This window comes from Erythranthe guttata, chromosome 14 (assembly GCF_056151865.1).
Source record: "Erythranthe guttata isolate IM_541 chromosome 14, IM_541, whole genome shotgun sequence".
Classification (NCBI taxonomy): Eukaryota; Viridiplantae; Streptophyta; class Magnoliopsida; order Lamiales; family Phrymaceae; genus Erythranthe; species Erythranthe guttata.
The window spans coordinates 1,134,811-1,158,083 of record NC_142546.1 but is presented as its reverse complement, the minus strand read 5'-3'; the positions used below and the strand labels follow the sequence as shown (position 1 = coordinate 1,158,083).

At 35.4% G+C, this 23,273-nt stretch overlaps 5 protein-coding genes across 5 annotated transcripts; all 5 read left to right on the top strand.

Annotated features, from left to right (window-relative positions):
* The first annotated feature begins 1,772 nt into the window (after nt 1-1,772).
* Nucleotides 1,773-5,916, top strand: LOC105963343 (polygalacturonase inhibitor). The gene is made up of 2 exons (XM_012987736.2): nt 1,773-3,078; nt 3,447-5,916. Exon 1 carries the CDS (start codon nt 1,805-1,807, stop codon nt 2,807-2,809), a length of 1,005 nt encoding a protein of 334 aa, XP_012843190.2. The 5' UTR covers nt 1,773-1,804; the 3' UTR covers nt 2,810-3,078; nt 3,447-5,916.
* A 460-nt stretch (nt 5,917-6,376) lies between these two features.
* LOC105963252 (uncharacterized) lies at nt 6,377-9,180 on the top strand. Its single transcript, XM_012987646.2, has 2 exons — nt 6,377-8,407; nt 9,044-9,180. Exon 1 carries the CDS (start codon nt 6,398-6,400, stop codon nt 8,396-8,398), a length of 2,001 nt encoding a protein of 666 aa, XP_012843100.2. The 5' UTR covers nt 6,377-6,397; the 3' UTR covers nt 8,399-8,407; nt 9,044-9,180.
* Nucleotides 9,030-12,519, top strand: UAH (ureidoglycolate amidohydrolase). Its single transcript, XM_012987380.2, has 12 exons — nt 9,030-9,330; nt 9,759-9,844; nt 9,960-10,034; nt 10,175-10,303; nt 10,475-10,561; nt 10,871-11,070; nt 11,169-11,271; nt 11,346-11,437; nt 11,543-11,605; nt 11,728-11,968; nt 12,070-12,110; nt 12,212-12,519. Exons 1-12 carry the CDS (start codon nt 9,148-9,150, stop codon nt 12,307-12,309), a joined length of 1,398 nt encoding a protein of 465 aa, XP_012842834.2. The 5' UTR covers nt 9,030-9,147; the 3' UTR covers nt 12,310-12,519.
* A 1,772-nt stretch (nt 12,520-14,291) lies between these two features.
* LOC105963024 (TPX2 (targeting protein for Xklp2) protein family) lies at nt 14,292-17,213 on the top strand. The gene is made up of 7 exons (XM_012987379.2): nt 14,292-14,482; nt 15,176-15,707; nt 16,117-16,202; nt 16,282-16,369; nt 16,454-16,525; nt 16,625-16,735; nt 16,822-17,213. The coding sequence occupies exons 2-7, from the start codon at nt 15,186-15,188 to the stop codon at nt 16,975-16,977; spliced, it is 1,035 nt and encodes a 344-aa protein (XP_012842833.2). The 5' UTR covers nt 14,292-14,482; nt 15,176-15,185; the 3' UTR covers nt 16,978-17,213.
* A 760-nt stretch (nt 17,214-17,973) lies between these two features.
* LOC105963023 (hypothetical protein) lies at nt 17,974-21,857 on the top strand. Its single transcript, XM_012987378.2, has 6 exons — nt 17,974-18,944; nt 19,674-19,839; nt 20,122-20,298; nt 20,391-20,474; nt 20,743-20,824; nt 21,196-21,857. Exons 1-6 carry the CDS (start codon nt 18,508-18,510, stop codon nt 21,672-21,674), a joined length of 1,425 nt encoding a protein of 474 aa, XP_012842832.1. The 5' UTR covers nt 17,974-18,507; the 3' UTR covers nt 21,675-21,857.
* The last annotated feature ends 1,416 nt before the right edge of the window (nt 21,858-23,273 follow it).

Here is a 23,273-nt window from a genome sequence, read left to right as displayed (position 1 = left end):
TTATCGAAGTTAATTCTTTGAGTGTGTGTACAATGCACAATAATTATATATTAAAAAACTAATTATATATTACGGCCTCGTTTGATGGGGAAAGTTAGTCATAATTAACTAAATAATTAGATTTTATTTGTTGTTCTAAATCCCTAAACAGGATCAACTCGCAAATATTATATAATCATAATTTATATTGCCTTTAAGCATGTTTTTTATTAAATCATCAAAAATCGAAAAATATAATTGAGTTTCATGTATCTTACCTCACCAAGTAAATGGAGCCTAAAAATAATTGGCCTTCTTTCTTTGACTACTCCATCTGCCATCACTTGAAACGTTACAAGATAAGATAAGCCGCATAAAATCCAAAATATCTCATATGAAATTAAAATATTTCAAAATAGAGTCAAACAAATTTATCAACAAGTCAACGCTTCTCCACTAGGCTATATTTAAGGGGGCAACTATTTCAAATACTAACTTTTGCTTACTTGAATACTACCAAGTTTAAAACAAAAATTGAGTACATATTTATCAGTTTTTTCTTACTTTAATACCAAAATAAAAAGAAAATTACAAAAACACCCTTTCATACAAAATATCAACTATATCAAATTTTATTAGAAATTACCTATTCAAAAACCAAATAAAAAAAAAAAAACCCTTTGTTGTAAAAAAGAAAAACCTCCACCATTTCTTCTCCTCTCCAACCCTCACCGCCGACGCCGCCGCCGCCGAACGCCACCGTACGTGCTCGTAACTGCCGCGACAACCCAATTAAACCCTATCTTTTTCATCTTCTTAAATCCTCCAAAACATCTCCAAATTCAAAAAATCAAAACCTCACAAAACTTATAAAATGAAGTTATAAGACAATAATATGGTAGTATATGTGGAAAGAGAAGCCATTAAGGTAAGTATCGATGTCTTTTTTGAGCTTCGAAGTCGATTTTGAAGTTTTTTTTTTGAAACCCGTCGGCAATTTTCGACACATACAGGTCGATTTTTTTGTCAATTTTCGACACCAACGTGTCGAAAAAAAGAAAAAAAAAAATCGACACATACCTGTCGAAAATTCTCCCAAATTCGACAGGTATGTGTCGAAAAACACTATTGGTAAAAATAAAAAAAAATAAATTTTTTTTTTTTTTTTTTTACCAACAATATTTTTTCGACACATACCTGTCGAAATTTGGAGAATTTTCGACAGGTATGTGTCGAAATTTGTTTTTTTTTTTTTTTTTTTTTCGACACGTTGGTGTCGAAAATTGACCAAAAAATCGACCTGTATGTGTCGAAAATTGCCGGCGGGTTTCAAAAAAAAAAAACTTCAAAATCGACTTCGAAGCTCAAAAAAGACTTCGATACTTACCTTAATGTATTCTCCTTTCATATATATTACCATATTATTGTCTTATAACTCAATTTTATAAGTTTTGTGAGGTTTTAATTTCTTTAGTTTTGAGATTTTTTAGAAGGGTTTGTTGTGAGGAAGATTTTTTAGAAGGGTTTTTGGGGAGGGAGAAGAAAGAGATGGAGGAGGTGAGGGGTTTGTGAGTAAGGAGGGAAATAATTTTTTTGAGTTTTTGATTATTTGGTATTTAAGAAAGAAAAATAGTATTTGTAATATTTTTTTGGTTTTAATTTCATTAAGGGTATTAAAGTAATTTACAATTAATTATTTATTTTTTATTTTTTTGGTATTCAAGTAAGCAAAAGTTGGGATTTAAAGTAGTGATCCCCTATATTTAATTATTTTTTGCACTATATATATATAATAATTAACAAAAAAAAAATTAATAGATCAAGCATGAAGCAAAAAACATTTCTCTGCACAACTCTCTCTCTCATCGTCTTCCTCACACAGCACTTTCTCTCTCACGCAGTACGGTGCCACCCAGAGGACAAAAAAGTGCTCCTCCAAATCAAACAATCCTTCAACAACCCCTACCACCTCGCCTCGTGGGATCCCGCCACCGACTGCTGCTACTGGTACGTGGTGGAGTGCGACCGGAAAACCAACCGGATCAACGAGCTCCACCTCTTCGCCGCCAACGTCTCCGGCCATATCCCTGCCGCCATCGCCGGACTCACCTACCTCGAAACCCTAACCCTCCACAAAATCACCGACCTCACCGGCGCGATTCCTCCGGCGCTCACCAAACTCACTAATCTGAAAAGGCTGACCATCAGCTGGACCAACATCTCCGGCGAGATCCCGCCGTTCCTCAGCCAGCTCAAAAACCTAACGTATCTCGATCTGTCGTTCAACAACCTCAGCGGCGGAATACCTCCGTCTCTGTCGCAGCTCCGGAGCCTCTACGGGCTGAGATTGGACCGGAACAAACTCACGGGTCCCATACCCGATTCGTTTGGGGATTTGAGCCCGAGTTTGCAGTACCTGCACCTGTCGCACAACCAGATCTCGGGTCGGGTCCCCACCAATTGGGGCGGGTTGAACTTCACTTGGATCGAGCTGCAGCGGAATCGGATCGAAGGAGATGTATCGGTGTTGTTTGGGAAGAATAAAACCGTACAGGTTGTCGATTTCTCGAGGAATTTGTTGGATTTCGATATTTCGGAGGCTGTGATTGGATTTCCGGAGAGTTTGAGGGTTTTGGATTTGAGCCATAATAGGATAACGGGAAGTTTGCCGGAGGGGTTAACGGAGTTGGAGAATCTGTATATGAATGTGAGCTATAACAGACTGTGTGGACGGATTCCGTTCGGCGGGAGGCTGCAGTTACTGGATTTCACTTCCTATCTTCATAATCGATGCTTGTGTGGTGCACCCTTGCCTAATGATTGCAAATGATTTTTTTTTTTCGGATAAATTACGGCCTCCGAGATAATGTCAAATTACAAAAAATCACTCATGTTTTGGTAATTACAATCATCCTTCAATATGAATCGTCTTACAAGTCCATTATCGCGACGTCAAATTTAGTGGAATCTTTTATATTATGTGAAATATTTTCCAGTTTGTACTCATTTTACCTCATTCGAGCTCCGCATTTTGCAACAAGATAATCGTAAGATGCATCTCTTGGTTTATAAATACCAAATTGTGGTGTATCAAAAACTGTGGCTATGTTTGTTACCGTTTTCAAATTCTTTCCACACTTTCCCCAAAATGAAAATTATCTTTCTACACTATTTTCAAAATCTTTCCCCAAAACAAATTCAAATATTTCTCTCTCTAACAAACATGATTTGACCGCTACAGTGAAAATTGTCTTCACTAAAATACAAAATCAAATCACTTTATCTTTTAAATTCTTCTTCCAAAATACCTTTTTCCAACACCTTCCAGACATGATTTGACTTGCTACAGTACAAATTGTCTCATCCCAAAACACAAACAAACTTTATTTAATTTTCAAATTCTTCTCCCAAAACATCTTTCCCCAAAATAAAATGGAAATGGAAGCCCAAAAGCTTACCAAACACAGCCTGTATTTTTGCACTAAACGAGTACAAATTAGAGAACATTTTACATAATTTAAAAGATTCTGTTGAATTTAACAACAGAATAAATATGTAAGAAGATGCATACTTAAAGGGTCGTTTTAATTACCAAAACACGAGGGATCTTTTCGTAATTTGACAGAACATAAACTTTAAGATTGTACTTTTGCAATTGAAGCAGTTCATACATGTTGCAAGAAATCATTTTTCTGCTCCCCGAAGAAAGCAGAGCGCAATATGCGGCAAATTCAGAAATGCAAAACCTCAATACCCTTGTCTTCATTATTCAGAACTCCACCCCCAAATCAAATCTCAGATCCGACAACCGCCATTGACAATGCCTCAAACAAGAACAACAAGAAACCATCACCCCTTTCTTCTCTGTTCACAACCCCACGTCGAAATCCAGCTCCACGCTCGAAATCCACCGCCGTAAAAATCAACACCACCTCAAACTCAAATAACAGCGGCCCCAATTATCAAAAAATATTCGAGCAGTACGTGATGAAACACTGCGTGTATGGAAAAAACACACTCTCCGATGCCAGATCCGTTTTCAGTGAGCTGATCCGTATGGAACCCTTACCCCCAAATTCTATGTTCAATTATATATTAGGTTTCGTTTCCAAAAATGGTTGGTTCGCCGACGTGTTTCTTCTTTACCGCAAGATGTCTGTTCTTGGAATTCCACCCAACTTGTTCACTCTGAATGTGGTGATGCATTGTTGCGCATGTTTGAAAGAAGCGAGATCTGGGTGGTGTTTGCTTGGTCAGATGATTAAGAGAGGCTTGGGTATAAACGATGCTACTGTTCAATTCTTGGTCAAGGGTTTGTGTTCCTGTGGTGAAGCTATGGTTGCCCTCCAAGCGTTCGATAAAATGTCTCAACAAGAGGGCGTCGAAGTAAAAGATCTCAGATACGGTATTCTGATCGTAGAGCTTTGCAGAGCCGGGAAAGTGGATCTTGCAATCGAGTTGCTTCACAGGATGGTCGAGAAAGGCTGTTATTCGAGCCTGCTGATGTACAACAAGATTATGTACACGCTTTGCTGTGAAGGGCGGGCAGGGGAGGCCGTAATCTTTTTCGAGAAAATGTTGGAGAAGGGGATTTCACCCCACGCCGTTCCTTACTGCTCTTTAATTGTAGGGTTTTGTAAGTTGGGTGAGTTTACTGAAGTGGTGAGGTACTTTGATCAAATGGTTAGACTTGGAATATCTCCGAACGAGTACAATTACAGCTCCTTAATTCAAGGATTCTGTCAGTTCAATTTGTTGGAGGGAGCTGTAAAGGCATTGATTTACATGAAACAAACGGGAGTTATTTCTCCTGGTGTTGTGGCGTTCGGCATATTGGTCGATCATTTATGCAAACAGGGGAAAGAGGGCGAAACCCGCGAGTTGGCTAATCAAATGATTGAATACGGCACCGAATGTGGCGTAGCTACATATAACTCTCTCATTTATGGATTGTGCTTATCGGATTCTTGCTTGGACGATGCTAAAGATCTGTTCAAGCCAACGGAAGATAGATGTACTATTGACAAGGGATCGACTATATCGGCTATCGACAATGCTACTGCGATGTTTTCTCAAATACTCGGCGAAGATTTGAAGCCAACAAATGCTACTTGCAGAGCACTAATCGGAGGACTTTTCGACGCTAAGAAGATTAGAGCTGCAACGAGATTCTTCAACGAGATGCAGCTTTCGAGCCCATCTCCGAGTCCAGATTCGGGTTTTTACAAAGTTATGATCAACGGTTTCTGTAAAAACGGGCTTATTGAAGAGGCGTTGAAACTTTATTCTAATTTTGAGAGAGAGGGATTTGAGCCAAGTATCGAACTTTCGAGTATTCTTGTGAATGGATTATGTAGTGCTGGTAGATTGGAGGAAGCTACTAAGATGTTCGATGAAATGCCCGATAAGAGCTTGGTGCCTGATTTAGTAGTTTATAATTTAAAGATCAATGGTCTATGCAAGAAAGGGAAACTCAGTGAGGCTAATGATTTGCTTCTAGAGATGGAAGAAAAGGGTTCTTCTCCGGATTCGGTCTCGTTCAGCACAATCATTCTGAGTTTTTTGGAGCGAAACGACACGGATAACGCAATAAGGCTTTTGGAAGATATGCGGAGCAGAAATTTAAAGCCGAACGAAACGGTTGCTTCGTTGATCAAAGATGGGAAATTTAAGTCGGCCCTAGAGTTGATGAAGAACTGACGAAAATGGTTCGTGTGATTGTTTCGAGATTCCGATCTCATCTGAAACGAAAAGCAATTGAATGATCTCAGTTTCGTCTGTCGAAAGAGTTTGGATTACTGGCTTTTGATAACATGTGTTTTCACACACACGGAATAGATGCAAAATTGATGTACTTTCTTCATTGTAAAAAGAAATTATGTGTATTACCAATTTTACCCTTTGCCCTTGATTAATATTAAGCGTAACTTACAACCACCACTGAGGTAGGGTCAAATTACGAAAAAACCCCTCTTGTTTGGATAATTATATTCTACCTCTCAATCATGAATCTTCTTAGACCTCTATACTTATGGTGTCAAATTCAATATAATCATCTAGATTTTGTGGAATGTGCTCTAGTTTGTACTCGTTTTGTGTAAAAATACAGTTTCTGATGCACCACAACTTGATATATACAAGCTAAAAAACAGATCTTATGATCATCTTGCTTCAAAATATGGAGCTCGAATGGGATAAAACGGGTATAAAAGTGATAATATTCCCTATAATCAAGAAAATTTCACTAAATTTGAAACCGCAAGAGTGGACGTGTAAGAAAATTTATAATTAAGGGAGGTTTTTATAATTACATAAACAAGAGTGGTTTTTCGTAAATTTTATCATATACTTCAAGGGTGGTTGTAATTTACCCAAATATTAATGCAAACATAAAATATCATTTCACCAAAACCCCAATATGGGAAAAAACACGTGCAAAAACCCAAAGCCCCTGTCTAGTTTATTCACAGTTCCACCCTCAAATCCAATCTCCATAATCCTTGACAACAATGCCTCGAATCAGAGTAAGAACCCTAACCCCCTTTCTTCTTCACTCAAAACCCTACATCAAAATCCAAATTCACATCCCAAATTCACCAAAATTAACACCTCAAAGAGTGTCATTGAGATTCAAGAAGAGTTCCACCATTACGTGAAAAGACAGTGTAAATTCGGAAAATTCAACCTCTCCGATGCTAGATTTTTCTTCGATAAGTTAATTCATACGGAGCCCATACCTCCAACCGACACTTTCAATCATATACTGGGTTCCATTTCGAAAAATGGATGTTTTTCCGACGTGTTTTTGCTTTATCATAAAATGGCGGTTCTTCAAATTTCACCCGACTTGTATACTCTGAATATTTTGATGAACTGTTGCTCGCGCTTCACTGAAATGAGATACGGGTGGTGTGTGTTTGGTGAAATTATCAAGAGGGGTTTTGAGATAGACTCCGTTACTTTCGGTATTCTGATTCAGGGTTTGTGTTATGGGGGTGAAGCCCTGCTTGCACTCCAAGTGTTTGATAAAATGTCTGAACAGGCTGCCCAAGCTAGAGATTTCACTTATGGGATCTTGATAAACGGGCTTTGCAAAGCCCAAAAAGTAAGTCTTGCTATTCAGCTCCTAAATAAAAAGCTCGAACCAAATGTGCAAATGCACAGCATGATTATAGACGCGCTCTGCAAAGAAGAAAGAATTGTCGAGGCCGTAAATTTTTACGAAGAAATGGTGGGGAAGTGTATTTCACCAGATGCTTATACTTACTGCTCTTTGATTAACGGGTTTTGCAGGCTGGGGAAATTCGTAGATGCAGTGACCTACTTCGATCGAATGATTAGTGAAGGAATATCACCAGACGAATACAATTACAATTCTTTAATTCATGGGTTTTGTCGGTTCAATTTATTCGAGGGAGCTATAAAGGTTTTCAATCACATGAAACAACGCAAGGGTGTTTTTTCGCCCGGCGTTGTAACATTTACAATAATGATAGATCATTTATGCAAACAGGGCAAGATTGTCGAAGCCCGTGAGTTCTTTAATCAAATGATCGAAAATGGCAAAGAACCTGGAATAGTGACATATAATACGCTGATTTACGGATTGTGTTTAGCTGATTGCATGGATGAAGCTGAAGAACTATTTCAATCGATTGAAATTAGAGGTATTAAGCACGATGTTATTACATATAGTACACTTATTCACGGGTATTGCAAGAGACAGGGTGTGGACAATGCCTTAGAATTATTTACGAAAATGGTCGAGGAAGGATTGAAGCCGACAAATGCTACTTACAGTGCAATAATCGGAGGACTTTTTCAGGCGGGCAGGGTTAAAACTGCAAAGAAATTCTTCGAAGAAATGGAGATTAATGGGCTATCTCCAGATGGAGGTGTTTATGCAGTTCTTCTTGATGGTTTATGCAAAAACGGGCTTGTCGAAGAGGCGTTGGAATTTTATGAAAAAGCCGAGAGAAATGGAATTAAGGCGAGTGTTGAACTTTACAGTATTCTTGTGGATGGATTGTGTAGGGTTGGTAGAGTGGAGGAAGCTACGAAGATGTTTCGTGAAATTCGTGACAAGGGTTTGGTTCTTGATGTTGTGGCTTATAATGTAATGATCAACGGTCTTTGTAAGAACGGGAAGAGTCGGGAGGCGGATGAGTTGCTTGTTGAAATGGAAGAGAAGGGTTGTTTTCCGGATTCAATCTCGTTCAATACGGTTATTTGGTGTTTTTTGAAGAAAGATGATACGGGAAATGCAATTAGGGTTTTGAAAGATATGCGCGCTAGAAATTTAAAACCGAATGAAGCGGTTGTTACGATGATTCTCCACCGTGTGGTGGAAGATGAAGATTTTAGATCGGCGCTGGATTCGCTTCCTAATACTTGGTCGAAGGATTTTGAATCGCTGTAAAAATTACAGGTCTGAGACAGTATCAGTTAAGAGTGAAAATTGGAACAAAAATTCTGAATCCAGACGATTCTGATTGGAAAATTTGCGATTTTGGAACAAGATTTTCCATTCCGAATTTTGAAAGTTCCGGCTTTCGATTTTCCTATTTTTTTGGAACGGAATTGGAATACGTATTATATTCCGATTTACAGATCCAATTTCAGTTTACAAAATTATTTTTGAAAATTTCGACTTTTTGTCCAAAAATTACACTGCAATTTGTATTATAAGTTAACAGAAAAGTGGAATTTTTCGAATTCTGGTTTCGAAAATTTCCGATATTGGAACAAGTTTTTTTTGTTCCATTTTTCGAAATCACAATTTCCGATTTTTCCATGTATTTTGCACCAAAAAAATTGGATACTATAAATGTTAAATCCGATCCGATCCATCGATCCTCAATAAAGCGTTGCTATGTCGAAGTTGTCTTCGGAAAGAAAAAAAAAAAAAAAAGAAGGGAATCGTGACAAAAAAAATGAAATATGAATAATAACATAAATAAAATGTGATGATAAATTATTTTTATCATTTATATTTTATATTCCATTTTGAAAATTAAATCTTTTAATTATGATAATCACAAGAGATTCCTATTATTTTTTGCAGTAGATGACAACGTGACAGTGGAGAAGTGACACAGCTCCCACACATTTCCACCATTTTTAAAACCTTCAAAACACCAATTCCGAAACCAAAAAATAAATTAAAAAATGGCTTCAAAAATCTCCGCCATGGTTCTCTCTCTCTGCTTCTTCTCTAGTTTCGTTGCAATCTCATCTCAGAACGATGAATATGATGACCCGACCATCAAAACCATGGAGCAGTTTTCGGGTTACCAAATTCCCGATTCAGTTTCTTCACTCTCAGTCCACACTCAAAATCTGCAGCGACAGGTATTAAATAAAACCTTTCGCAATTTTTTTTTTTAATTCAATAATTTTTTTTTTGAATTTCTGCAACTGAGAAAGTTTACTCTCGGTGGTGTATTTTTGCTTCATAATCAACGATTAATGTTTGGTTGAACTGATTGGTATTTAATAATCATTGATTATGAATATCCTATATTGAAGGGATAATAAATTATTGTAGGTTTTCATTATTACTTGGTTTAATAGCAAATTCAGTACAAATTGCCCCTTTTAATCCTTGTAATTTTCAATGTCAAGTTACATCCCCCCACCTTTAGCGTTTTTTTCGAGCATTAACCAGACAGATATTTCGAAAAATATTGCAATGACATAAACCTAAGATATAAGTTTACTCGGGGGTTGTTTCGATTTTAATGGTATTATTAACATTTTTTTATATATATGTATTCAAGATTGATGAGCTGTCGTCATTCTCGGATACGCCAGCACCTTCTGTTACTAGGGTTCTTTACAGCGAAAAGGATGTATTGGCAAGAGGGTTAGTAATTTATCTGCTGAGTTTTACTTTTAATGTATTTCACATGATACATCATCTTCATTAAGACTTCATTTTGCAATCGAGTCCCTAAAATGTTCGTCACGTTGACATTCAGGTACATTAAAAAATTAATGGGCCTTTCTGGTCTCTCTGTCCGAGAGGATGCCGTCGGAAACATTTTCGGTAGATGGTAAGTTAACTTAACTACACACTCATCTTTTTAAACATTTACACCGTTATGTATTTAATGTATTTGTTATAGAATTACCGAATCTTGATTCCCTTGTTGCACATTGAATAATTACGACTCTGATTAATCTTTATATACAGGGTTGGCTCACAGCCTGAGCTAGCTCCTGTTTTGACAGGTTCGCATATAGATGCGATACCGTATTCTGGTAAATATGACGGAGTAGTCGGTGTTTTGGGTGCTATCGAAGCCATTAATGTACTAAAACGGTATGCAGGTCGATTAATTCTTATTGTGAATCTTTTAAAAAAATCTTAAATATAGATTCTTAAAGAAAGAGAAAAAATATTCCTTTTTTTTTTCCAAAGTGAAATTAGGAGCATTGTAATTTGTATTAATGGGACATTTGCTTAATTTTTTTAATATTTCTTTTTTAGCAGATCGGGGTTTGAGCCGAAAAGATCTCTTGAGGTGATTATGTTTACATCGGAAGAGCCTACACGATTTGGAATTAGCTGCTTGGGAAGGTTATGATCTCATTTATGTTATTTGTTGCCAATATTTTGTCCTTTAAGGCCTTGTTTGGTTGGGGAGATTAGCCATGATTAATTAAATAATCGGACTCTATATAATGTTTTGTAAACCCAATAATTTTCGGGGTCGACTTGGAAATATTATTTTATCATGGCCTATCTTGCCTTTTAGGGAGATTATTTATTCGAACTTCCATGGTCTAATAATACAATATCCTAGGAACCAAATGAGGCTTAAACATACTAGTAACCTTTTATATGTATATAGCTTCAAGTTTCTGAAATTCGTCTAAACTTTTATAGCCGTTTATTAGCCGGAAGTGAAGAACTAAAAGAGCTTCTTAAGAAAACGGTGGATAGTCAAAATATATCCTTTTCGGATGCTGCTAAATTTGCTGGATACGCAAAGAACGAGGATTTATCGAGTGTGTTTCTTGAAAAAGGAAGCTACTCTGCTTTCATTGAATTGCATATAGAGCAAGGCCCCATCTTGGAAGAAGAAGGTTGTCTAGCTTACATAAAATATTAATATCGATTATTCATCGAAATAAATGTATGATTAAAAATGATAAAGTTTATTGTTTCCCGTATTTTTCTGTAGCGATATCGATTGGTATTGTTACTGCCATTGCTGCTCCAGCTAGCATCAAAGTTGACTTTGAAGGCAATGGAGGCCATGCTGGAGCTGTTCTCATGCCAAAGAGGTAAAACTTAATTTTATTTATTTAAATTTTTTCTTTTTTTTGAAACGTCATTTAATGATTAATAAATAAAACAGAAACGATGCTGGACTAGCTGCTGCAGAATTAGCTCTTGCTGTTGAAAAACACGTATTAGAATCTGGATCAATCGACACTGTTGGAACAGTTGGTGAGTTGCAAATTTTCATGCGACGTTTTACTTAAATATATATAAATTTTTATTTATTTTTTAATATTTAATACTCCCTGAAAATTGTTTTCTGTAAAATTTAAGGTATCCTGGAGCTGCATCCAGGAGCAATAAACAGCATTCCAAGCAAATCACATCTTGAGATAGGTACGACAATTTTATTATTTTTCGACTTATATTTCCTTTTTTGATTTACCAATTAATTAACCTTTTTTTTCTAAAAAAATTGAAAAAACTGATATATTGTGTGTGTATCTATCTTGTTGTAGATACACGTGACATAGACGAAAAGAGGAGAAATCTTGTAATTGAAAAAATCCATAAATCCGCTCTTAGCATATCGAAATCTCGAGATGTGAATCTCTCGGAATTTAAAATTGTAAATCAAGATCCACCTGCACTATCCGAAGACTCGATCATCGAGGCAACAGAATCAGCTTGCAAAGAACTAAAGTTGTCTTACAAAAAAATGATTAGTAGAGCCTACCATGATTCCCTCTTCATGGCCAGGTAAAATTATTAACCGAAAATTCTATATTTTTCATTTTTTTATTTTTTTATTTTTTTGGAACAAAACTTATATGCTGAATTTGATTGTAAAAAATATGCAGAATATCTCCAATGGGCATGATTTTCATTCCATGTTATAAAGGTACTATATATGCATAAATTTATCTAAAAAATTCATGGTTTTAAATGATTAGATTTTATTATTATTATTATTATTTATTTATTTTTTTCGTTTTTGAGCAGGATACAGCCATAAGCCGGAAGAATTCGCAGCCCCGGATGATGTTGCAAATGGTGTAAAAGTATTGGCACTAACACTTGCCAAGCTGTCTCTTTCCTAATTGTTAAGGAGATTTGTCTGAAATATGTGTATGTAAATTGCAAGAATTTAAATGTACTTAATTAACAAATTATGGTCTCATTGATCATCTTCCTCTTTTATTTTCTTGTCCTTTTTACACCACCTGCAAAATTATTCACATCAGAAAACAGAGAACCGCCACTAATTTTTCAGGTTAAATTACAAAAAAAAACCCCTCTTTTTTGGGTAATTGCAATCATCCCCTTCAACTATGTATTGTTTTACACATCCACCTATACAAAACACATCCACCCATACAGTGTCAAATTTACCTACTGAATGATGGGTTTTTCGTAAGACAATATATAATTTGAGGGGTGGTTGTAGTTACTAAAAAATGATGAGTTTTTTTTTCATAATTTGACCTTACATCAAGGGGTGAGTACTGTAATTTATCATTTTTTTTAAATAGTTATAGCTAATTCCGAATTTCAATTTTCTGAATTAATTTGAATTTGACAAACCAACAAGCTCATTATAGATTTAACAAAAGAAAGAAAGCATGTTGGCCTCAATGTTTTTGCCTCTTCGATTAATTTTCATCTAAATTTTATATGATTGGGGCCTATGATACTTCACTTAGGGTTCAAGATTCTATTGCTTTAATTTTTATTTATGTGCCATTCCATCTTTTTGTTCCATTCTAATTATAATGATCACCTTTTTATAATTCTTACAATATATATAGTATTGGGCTCCAACAAAACAAATATTATTTTTATTCTACCAAAAACTACACTAACTACATAGAATAACTTGGTTATGGGGTTGGTAAGAAATGATTTCATAGGTTGAAAGAGAATAAACATAACAATTAGTTTGAATTTGTGACAATGATTTTTTGAGGTTTCGGATAGACCTAAAACACATGGATTATTATATTCCAATTTCATTCTTTTGTAGATTAATTAATATATATTGACTTAAAATAAGAATATAAACATGCTCAACGTTAGTTAAAAAAAATATTATAATAGCAACCTCAAATACTTTTGTTTTATTTGAGGTAGGCCTTTTTTGTACATAAGTGGTTCAACTTTAGCTCTTCTTTCACTTTCATACCAATAAATTTGTGAATGGATTAAGGTTGATGTGTTAGTTGCATGAGAATATGATGTATTGGACTTAGAGAAAAATCTTAAAAATATTAATTGTGTAATTGAATAATACCCCACTAAAACTTCATGAAAAATATTTGTTTTAAAGAGTAATAGAGTGGATTGAATCGAATTTGAAATCGAAAACCTAATCCTCAATCGGGACTCGTTTATATTACTAACACTCGTTCAAATTAGAGTGGATCTTCCAAGCGAAATGACATCTTAATTTATACATGCTCGCTGGTCTTACCCCTCAAATTCAATATGATTGTTCAACCAGTTGAGTTGTGCGTTAGAGCCGGTTAATTTTTTCTGCTAATAAGTAACATAGTGATCTAGATTAAATAAACAATTGGTGGATTAGGCATAATTATGCAAAAATAAGTAGTATAAATAATAATAAAAAAAAAAAAAAAAAAAAAAAGTGAAGGCCAAGATAGAATTAAGAAGATGGTATAAGGGCTTTATCAAAAGGGTTAGCAAATAGTAATCAAAAGATGGGTCCCTATCATAATCAATTATTGTGTCCTTAATTACAATTTTGTCCGAGAGTTAAGACTTAAACGTCGTTTTGACAATCTAACCCCTCCCTAGTTACACTGTCAAATTTTCATTATCTGTATATTAATTATTTTGTCACAACATTCTAGAAAGAGAATAATAAATCAAATAGCTAATTTATAAATAAAAAATAATAATATAAATATAAAGTTTGGACCACCGAATCAAGATTTTAAATTCATCAAAAAAAAAAAAAAAAATCATATACTAAAAATTCAAAAACTTTTACCTCCAAACGCAGACCCAAATGAGTAATTTCACAACTCATTACTTTAATCTCAAAAAATTCTTTTCCACTCCATTTCAAAATTCTCAACCACCGTCAACTAACGCCGTTATCTTATTCCATCCTCTCCCCCTTCTATAACTCTCTGCAACACAGGACAAACACCGCCCACTGTCACACATAAATTCACACACAGCGAATTCAAAGGAAGAAGCTCTCGACGAGGAAAACCTAGAAGCCGAAAATTCAGAATTCTTATTTTATCCGTGAGAAATTTCCCTACATTTTCGGTTTTTTTATCTTCTCTGAATATGTATGCTCATGTATATATGTGATTAACATTAAACTGTAGCTCGATGAATTATTTTTCCTGATTAATGAGTTTTATGGTGACGGATCTAATCGCCGTAAGAAGGTTTGGGAGCTGCCTTTTGCTTTTTCCGGTGGAATTTTAATTGGATTTACTGAATTTGAAGTTGATTAACGTAGTTCTATAATAGGATTATTGGTTGGTATTTTTATGTCATCTTCTGATTTTTTTTTTTCAGCAATTCGTTTTCAGCATAGAAATACAGTCACGCTATGTAATTGACATGTTAGCAGCACTCTGCAAAAAAAAAAAAAAAAAAGAAAAAAAAAGAAGAAACTATACGTTTTCTTCTTAAGATTGTAGAATTTTGGCATAATGGAATCTCTTGTTTGGTAAATTTGCTGTAGAGTTCTCTAGAGAGAGAGAGAGAGATTCTGTATCCTAACAATTCAGATATTCTTTTTACTTGGATGAAGGTCTTTCTTATTTGTATTGCCGTCTTTCATGGTGCATAATTCATAATTCATAACCAAATGTTTTATGTACTGGTGTCTTGGTTTTGCACTATATTATCTCGATATCGTTTTCGTTTTACGCTACAGTTCTTGATTCATATTAAAGGACCTGATTGTAATATTTCTGCTCACAGTGCCCGTGTAATGGGGATGGAAGGCAGTGATGTTCATATTGACAAGGAGCCAGACGGTGTTATTATATACTCAAACAGTGTCGCCCATGATTCAGATTACGTAAATGCTAGCCCTGAAGATGTGGCACCACTGCCCGAGTGTATTAATCTCGACCCGGAGTCTGTTAATATATTGGATGAGAATCCTGAACTTCAAGACTGTGAAGTAAAAGAGTGCAATAACGACAAATCAGACGAGGTCACACAACTTTCTCGAGTCGAGGCACATGAGAAAAATACACCAATATCTGAAGGTCAAAAGGTAATTGATGGTAATAAGAAGAGACAAACTTGTGGTAGAAAAACTGCCAGGTCAGCTGTTGGAAACTGTAAAATAAAATGCACTGTTCCTCAGCCATTTGCTCTGGCAACTGAAAAACGTGCTTCATATGGACCTCGTCCTAATGGGGCTGAGTTCGACAATGTGACTGCTGGAGGGAAATCATCTCAAGTTCGTGTTGTGTCGCATGCGAATTCAGCAAAGCAGAATCCAGTAAATTCCTCAAACCATTCTTTAGATTTCGTGTTTATTGCAAACTTTTTCTCATTCGCATGATTTTTGTTTTTGCTATAATTTCAACCATTGGTGTGACTGATAAATGCATTTATCCAGTTTTCAGATGAACTCGGTAGTTCAATTCTAAGTACCCATAGGGCTCGTTTGATCCATTATTAACGAATTTCTTGATTATGTTGCGGGTAAACAATAAATCATGGCCCCAATCATGCTATCAAATAAACAAATAATAATTGATTTAGTAATATATCAAGTCTATCAAACGAGGCCTAAGGTTACGCAACATGACTTACTTTTATAATGTATCACATATTACTATTATTAATGTTGATTTTTTCTTGCATGAGATAAACCGATTCAAATGAAATATAACTTACATGTGCAGGCTGTCTCACCTATTGTCCCGAGGAAGCCACTCCAACCTGATAACAAGAAGCGCCCTGATGAAGATAACTGCTCTGTTGCCTCATCGTATCCTATCTATAATCCTACGTTTTGTTTCCTATATTTGTTGTGACTAATTTATCTGATTTTCCTTAACTATGTGAAGAACTGCAGCAACAGCTAGAAAATTCAAGACAACTGTTGCCTCTGCCCCGACTTTTAAGAGCAGTGCACGTGCTGAAAGAAGGAAGGAGGTATTAATAAATCGAAAGTAGAAAATAATGCTTCGATTGTGTCCTGTTATTATAACAAGCCTTTATCTATTTTTTTTTGTTTAGTTCTACACAAAATTAGAGGAGAAACATCATGCACTGGAGGCTGAGAAAACTCAATGTGAGGCAAGAACTAAGGTAACTTTACACTCTTACCATTTGTATTCGAATTTGAAACTAACTGTACATTTAAAGCCCTTTTGTCTAAGATTGTGTCCTTGCATTTGTTTATCTTAGGAAGAGAGTGAGGCCGCAATCAAGCAACTAAGGAAGAGTTTGACGTTTAAGGCAAGCCCAATGCCAAGCTTCTACAATGAAGGACCACCACCGAAGATTGAACTGAAAAAAGTGAGCATTTTTTTTTTCTTTCAAGAATTACGAATGCGATTTCACAATTTAATGAACTAATTTATTTGGTTAATTATGAATACCAGCTACCTCCGACTCGTGCGAAATCACCGAAGTTGGGTCGAAGAAAGAGCTCCAGCGATGCAAAAGGTTTCGATATTTTCAGAGATAGTCCTCCTGCTAGGACTTCCACAAACAGGACAAATGGAGAGAGATGCATGGATATTGCTGTTCATTCTTGATGAGCTGATTGTAAGTTATCCGATTAATTGTGGGGAAAAAAAGAGTTTTTAATTTATTGAGGGGTCAAAAAAAAAAGAAAAAAAACCTTTTGAGTGGTTTGTTTTTAAATTAATGTGTGAAATTGTAAATTTATGTAAGTTTTTTTCAAATGTCGTTTTCGAAAACTTTATGTTGGTGTAAATATAAATTATGTTTCTATTGAAAAAAACCACAGGAAGAAGTCATCTTATTATCATCTGTGGTTACTGGTGTCTTTCAAAATGGGCAAATTACGGTTAACTCCCTTGGGAAATGTCAAATTATGAAAAAATCCTTCATGTTTCGGCAACTATAACCATCCCATCAATTATATGGTGTTTGACACATCCACTATTACGAAGTCAAATTTACTTATTAAATGAAATTTTTTTTTCGTAAGATAATATATAGTTAAAAGGTGGTTGTGATTACACAAACAGAAGATGGTTTTTTCCGCAATTTGACCTTATCTAGGGGGCTGGTCTTAATTTGCCCTATTAGATATGTTCAAAATGCCTCTAATTTGTAGACTAGGTATTAGCATTGGTTTTAAAATATGAAGATACGAAGTAATTTAATTTAATAGATCAAGATGCAAGATTGGGATATTGTAAATTTGTAATTATAATATGGGTTGATTTTGTTATCCAATTTCTATTATGGACTTCAAATATAAACCCCAAATATGTGACGGAAATTTGATTATTTGCCCATCATAAAATGAATTTATTCAAATAAATTCAATCAATTTGTTACAATAAATTTAAAATTCTTCCATTCAAATGGAACAAAAACTTATCCATATTCACTGCCGCGCGTGCTTTGACTCTCCATTTCGCGCGTGAAAATGTAGAAACTAAAAAATATCAGAAACACCTTAACCATCCTAGTCATGCCACATAAGCCCAGTTCCAGCCACCGACCCGTTGTCGGCTCCTCCAATTTGTTTTTTTTTTTAATAATAACTTAAGAAAACGTTTTATAAATTAAGATTATTTATCAAAAAAAAAAAAAACGTATAATTATAAATTACAACTAATTAATTTTAAATAAATAAGTAAGTCATGATTTGAAGTTCGTTTTGCATAAATTAATTAATAAATTTATATTCTTAGGGTTTTTTGATTTTTTCTATATAATTTTATAATTTAATGTTCTTAATATTGACAGAATAATTCACCTGGATATTCTGATCCAATAATAAGACGTGTTAATATCTACTTTCATTTTGTACATTGTGCATCAATAGTTGTACATTTTTTCTCAACTGTACGGAACTGTAAAAACCAATTTTATCTAATTCCCATTTAATAGGTTCCTTCCATTCCACCACATCGCTTCTCTCTCTCTCTCTCTCTCTCTCTCCTCTTTCTCTTTCTCTCTCTACCTTCTCTGCGGCAGCCGGCGGCGCATCGAGAATTAATTACAGCCAAATCCATGTAGCTAATCAACAGCTGCATAGAGGAAGCAATTCTCCCTGAATATTTTCCAAAAAAAAAGTAATTGAAGAAATGGAAGGGGGATGGGTTGGATTGAACAACAATGGTTTTGAATTCTTCAATACTCCGGCTGTGATGGAAGCATTCGTCGACATATTGGTTTGTGCGGTCCCGATTTGGGTGGCGGTGATGATCGGCTTGCTGATCGGCTGGTCGTGGCGTCCCCGGTGGACCGGTTTGGTTTTCCTCGGTTTCCGGTCCAAGCTCCGGTTTATTTGGACCATTCCGCCGGGGCTCGGCGCTCGGAGATTCTGGCTTGCGTTCACGGCGCTCTCCGCCTTTTCACTCTGCCGTGGTCTTTGGTTCCGGTCCCGCGGCATGAGCCGAAAGCTGGAGAAGTCGTCGTCTCAGGAGCTCCTTGACTCGGCTTCGAATTCGGCGCCGTCTCCGGCCGCCGCCGTCGCTCAGGACTCGTCCGCCGTCGATAATGGTAACCACGGTGATGTCAGGTATTTTTTATTCTATTTTTTAATTTTTTTTTAATATTATTTAGCTTTTCCTTTTTCGTAGTTTAATTATTCGATTTTAGTGTACAAATCCTTAGATAGTGATTATAAATATCCAAATATCCAAGCCAGAATGTATGAAGAACGTGATATTTATTTCTTTTTATGTAAGAGTTTCGAATATATTGATGATACCTCGAAATTTAAAAAAAAAAAAAAAAAAAAAAGGAAAATGTTGGAAATATGGTAATGTAGATTAAAATGCAAATGATTGTGTATTTGTTCGTTAGAATAATGAGGTAGACGGCAATTGCACCGGAGGGGGTTATTGGTGGTCTCGGTTTCTTAATTGCCCCTCTACTTGTTGCACCTAAAAAATTCGGCATGTTCTTAGGTACAACTTTCCTTAACATGTGTAGATTAATTTTGTCAAGATGTAAGCAGACAAAAAAATTAAATCTACTCATGATGACAGCTGCATTCTTTCGTTGTAGAACTTAGGTAAATTTCCGTTCGAAGTGAACAAATTCTTTAATTTATTTTACCATTCACCGATGAGTATTGCGGCCTTTTTGCCGGTTACGAAGAATTTATTTTATCTTTCACCAGTTATAAATTATGCTCGACTTTCATTGTAACGAGTTTAAAGAATAAAGTAAAAAAAAAAAAAAAAAATCTGATTTACACGATTGAAAAATAGGACACTCATTATCCAATCTGCTCGTTATGTAGGCCTGTAACGGAATCGGTAGATGAAGATTTAAATAGTGTGACAGATAAAGATCTGGAACACCTATTAAATCTTCTTAATGGAAAAGATTGCGAAACGGGATGGCAAAGCCTAATGGAGCGCTCCACTTCAAACATGGCATACCAAGCTTGGCGCTCTGAACCCGAGGTAATATTGTCATTCATATGTCCAACATTCCGTTTTTTTACTACCGCATTTGGCAATGGGTATTTGGTAAAATTACCGACTCCGTTTAGATTGCAATAAGATATCGAGATCAAAATGAGGTAAAATAGGAAGATTATCTGGTTTTGGTGAACTAGGATTGGAAGAAATAGGATAAGATGTTTGACCATGTTTGACCAGCGACTAGTAAATTGCAGTAGTTAGTGTTCGTGCGTTTGTAAAAAATATATGGACTTTTGAGTTGTTAGAATATTCCGTTTACAGATGGGGCCGACAGTGTACCGCAGCAGAACAATTTTTGAGGAAGCAACTCCTGAGCTTGTGAGAGATTTTTTCTGGGACGATGAATTTCGTCCTAAATGGGATCCGATGCTTGCTTACGTCAAAATACTCGAAGAATGTCCTAATACAGGAATGATGGTTGTCCATTGGATTAAGAAGGTTAGTTGAACAGAAGTTTCAGTCCGATTAATACGATTTTATTGACAGCTTTTCAACTAATAATATGTTGATTAATTTTGCTGCCTTTGTAGTTCCCTTTCTTCTGTAGCGATCGAGAATATATCATTGGTAGAAGAATATGGGAAGGAGGAAGAAATTATTATTGTGTGACGAAGGTATGACCTTTTCTTATTAGAATTTCGACCCTTATGTGAGATGCATGGCGTCTCTCTCTCTCTCTCTCTCTCTCTCTCTCTCTCTCTCTCTCTCTCTCTCTCTCTCTCTCTCTCTCTCTCTCTCTCTCTCTCTCTCTCTCTCTCTCTCTCTCTCTCTCTCTCTCTCTCTCTCTCTCTCTCTCTCTCTCTCTCTCTCTCTCTCACACACACACACACACACACACACATGTGAGCGTATGCACCTAATTTGCAAATGGTATGGGTGCAGGGAGTACAATACCCAACTTTGCCGAGGCGTGACAAACCAAGGCGTGTGGATCTTTATTTCTCAAGTTGGGTTGTCAAGCCTGGTCAGTGTTTTATTTCCAGTTTTATATTTACACCTAGTTATATATTTTCACTATAATGCTTAATTCCACTTGCACCCCAACTTTTTTTTGTGTTTTGGCAAATCAACCGTAGGAAAAAAAAATGATACTTGGCACCCTTGAAGCGTGTCAAATCGTTCACATTGCACCCCATGTTGGTATTTTGAAAGTCAATGGGCGTATTTTTATCTTTTCGGTAACAATTAAGTCGATTTTTCGGGATATTTACAAACACCAACAACTCTTAGTAACAAACAATTATTTCAAGTTTGACTCGCAAGTCACAGTCGCAAACTTCTAATTTTGCACGAGTTTCTGCAAACATCACCTAATTTAACGCAAAAATTATGCAGTTCAATCACGTAAAGGAGACGGCCAATTAACCGCATGTGAGGTTAACCTCGTTCACTACGAAGACATGGGAATCCCAAAAGACGTAGCCAAGCTAGGCGTCCGCCACGGGATGTGGGGGACCGTGAAGAAGTTACACTCCGGTTTCCGATCATATCAAACTGCTAGAAAACTCGAGGCTTCACTAACTAGGTGCGCTCTCATGGCAAAAATCACAACCAAAGCTCCCTTCGAAGAAGAACAACAAGAGGAAGAAGAAGGCTCGGATAATAACGCCGAGCAAGTAGTACATTGTGAGGAAGAAAGGAGTTTGTTAGTAGCAAAGGAGGGGCGGAGGGATGGTGGTGGGATTGACTGGAAATGGGTGGCTATTGGCGGCACTGTGGCGGTCTTTTGTGGGCTTCAAACGGGGTTCATTGGCAAAGCTTTGTTGATTGGTGCGGGGAATAGAATTGCTCGGAGAGGAGGTAATCGATCCTAGGTGAGACGATTTGCTTCGATTTTTTATTTATTAATGATGCTTTGATTGTTTGAGCAACTATATATACTCTTTGCTTTTCATGTGTGTGTGTATGTATGTATATCTTTGTAAGCAGAGGATTCTTTACTCTATTGTTTGATCCCTTATTAAGGAAGCTCCTCAAATAAAGTAACTGACATATAATTTTATATGCATCATTAACTAGGTTTAACAATTATAAGATGAATTTTAAATTTTTATTTTTATTTTCAATTATAAAAGGCTGTAAATATTTTAAAAGTAATAATATGAATTGGATTCATTGGATTATATTCATTTACTATTGAATATTTTATTAATTAGTTAATAAATAAATTGTTTTTTTTATTATTAAATAAAGTAAGAGAATTTATAAAATTTAAATACGTAATTCAAGAAATATTATATATTTATTCTTTATTATTGTGTTCAATGACAAATATCGAGTGTGTCCAAAGTTTGCAATTCATTCCAGTTGTAGATTAGTGTATATGCTTACAAATATTGCAACAAGTTCCAATTTCTAACAAACTTGATACATTTTATCGGACAAGTTCGATGTTCTGAATTGGTAAATAATAGTAATAAACTTATAAAAAAAAACAGATATTTTATATTGATTGAATTACATATAATCTTATGATTTGTTCTGTTTCGTTATACCACGTGAAGTAGTTATCCCCTGGTGCAAAAATCTTTGAATTCGTATATATCGAGGAATAATTAATTTGTTGTCGTATGATAAATAATATATTTTTGAAATGTCACAAAATATATAAATTAAATATAATAAGGACAATACTTCTGAAGAGAGATAGCCGACTTAGTGCAGTGGTACTGGTATGTATCATTGATTTACATTGATACCGTATTTAGATTGATAGTTACTCAGACATACGTTTCATCGATGTAGAATTAGGTTATACTATGGGGGTGTAAATAGGCGAGTTGGCTCGCGCGGTGAGCTGGATCGACAAATGCTCGAACTTGAATTTTTTGAGCTTGAGCTCGACGAACTTTCCGATGAGTCAAGTCCGAGTTCGTTTTTAGTTGATCGTGAGCTCGCGAGCTTATTATTTTTATTTTTATTTTTAATTTAATTTTATTTATTTTTTAAATATAATTCATATAAAATTATATAATAAATTCATATAAATAATTAAAAAAATAAATTACATGTCATTTTTTTATATCGATTTTTTTACAATTTATAATAATATTAATAAAAAAGAAAATACACAAAATAACTTAGGCTCGAACTCGAGTTCTAGCTCAAAAAAACAATACTCGAAGAACTCGAACTCGTCAAAGTGGATGCGAGCTCGAGTTCGAGCAGTCCATCCATATTTGGGCCAAGAAGAGACAAACTTTTTAGGCCTTATCCTTAATTACTTATTTAATTCACGTCAATAAATTTAAAAATACTCTTAAGAAAAAGAAGTTATTAGTATCTTTAATTTTAATTTTAATTTTTATGGTTAAAAAGAAGTTATTAGTTGCAATCAAAGGCCCAACGCCACTCTTGTCAAAGCCTTTATGGTGAAAGCCACCCCCAACTTGTAGAGCCGCTTGGGTAACATA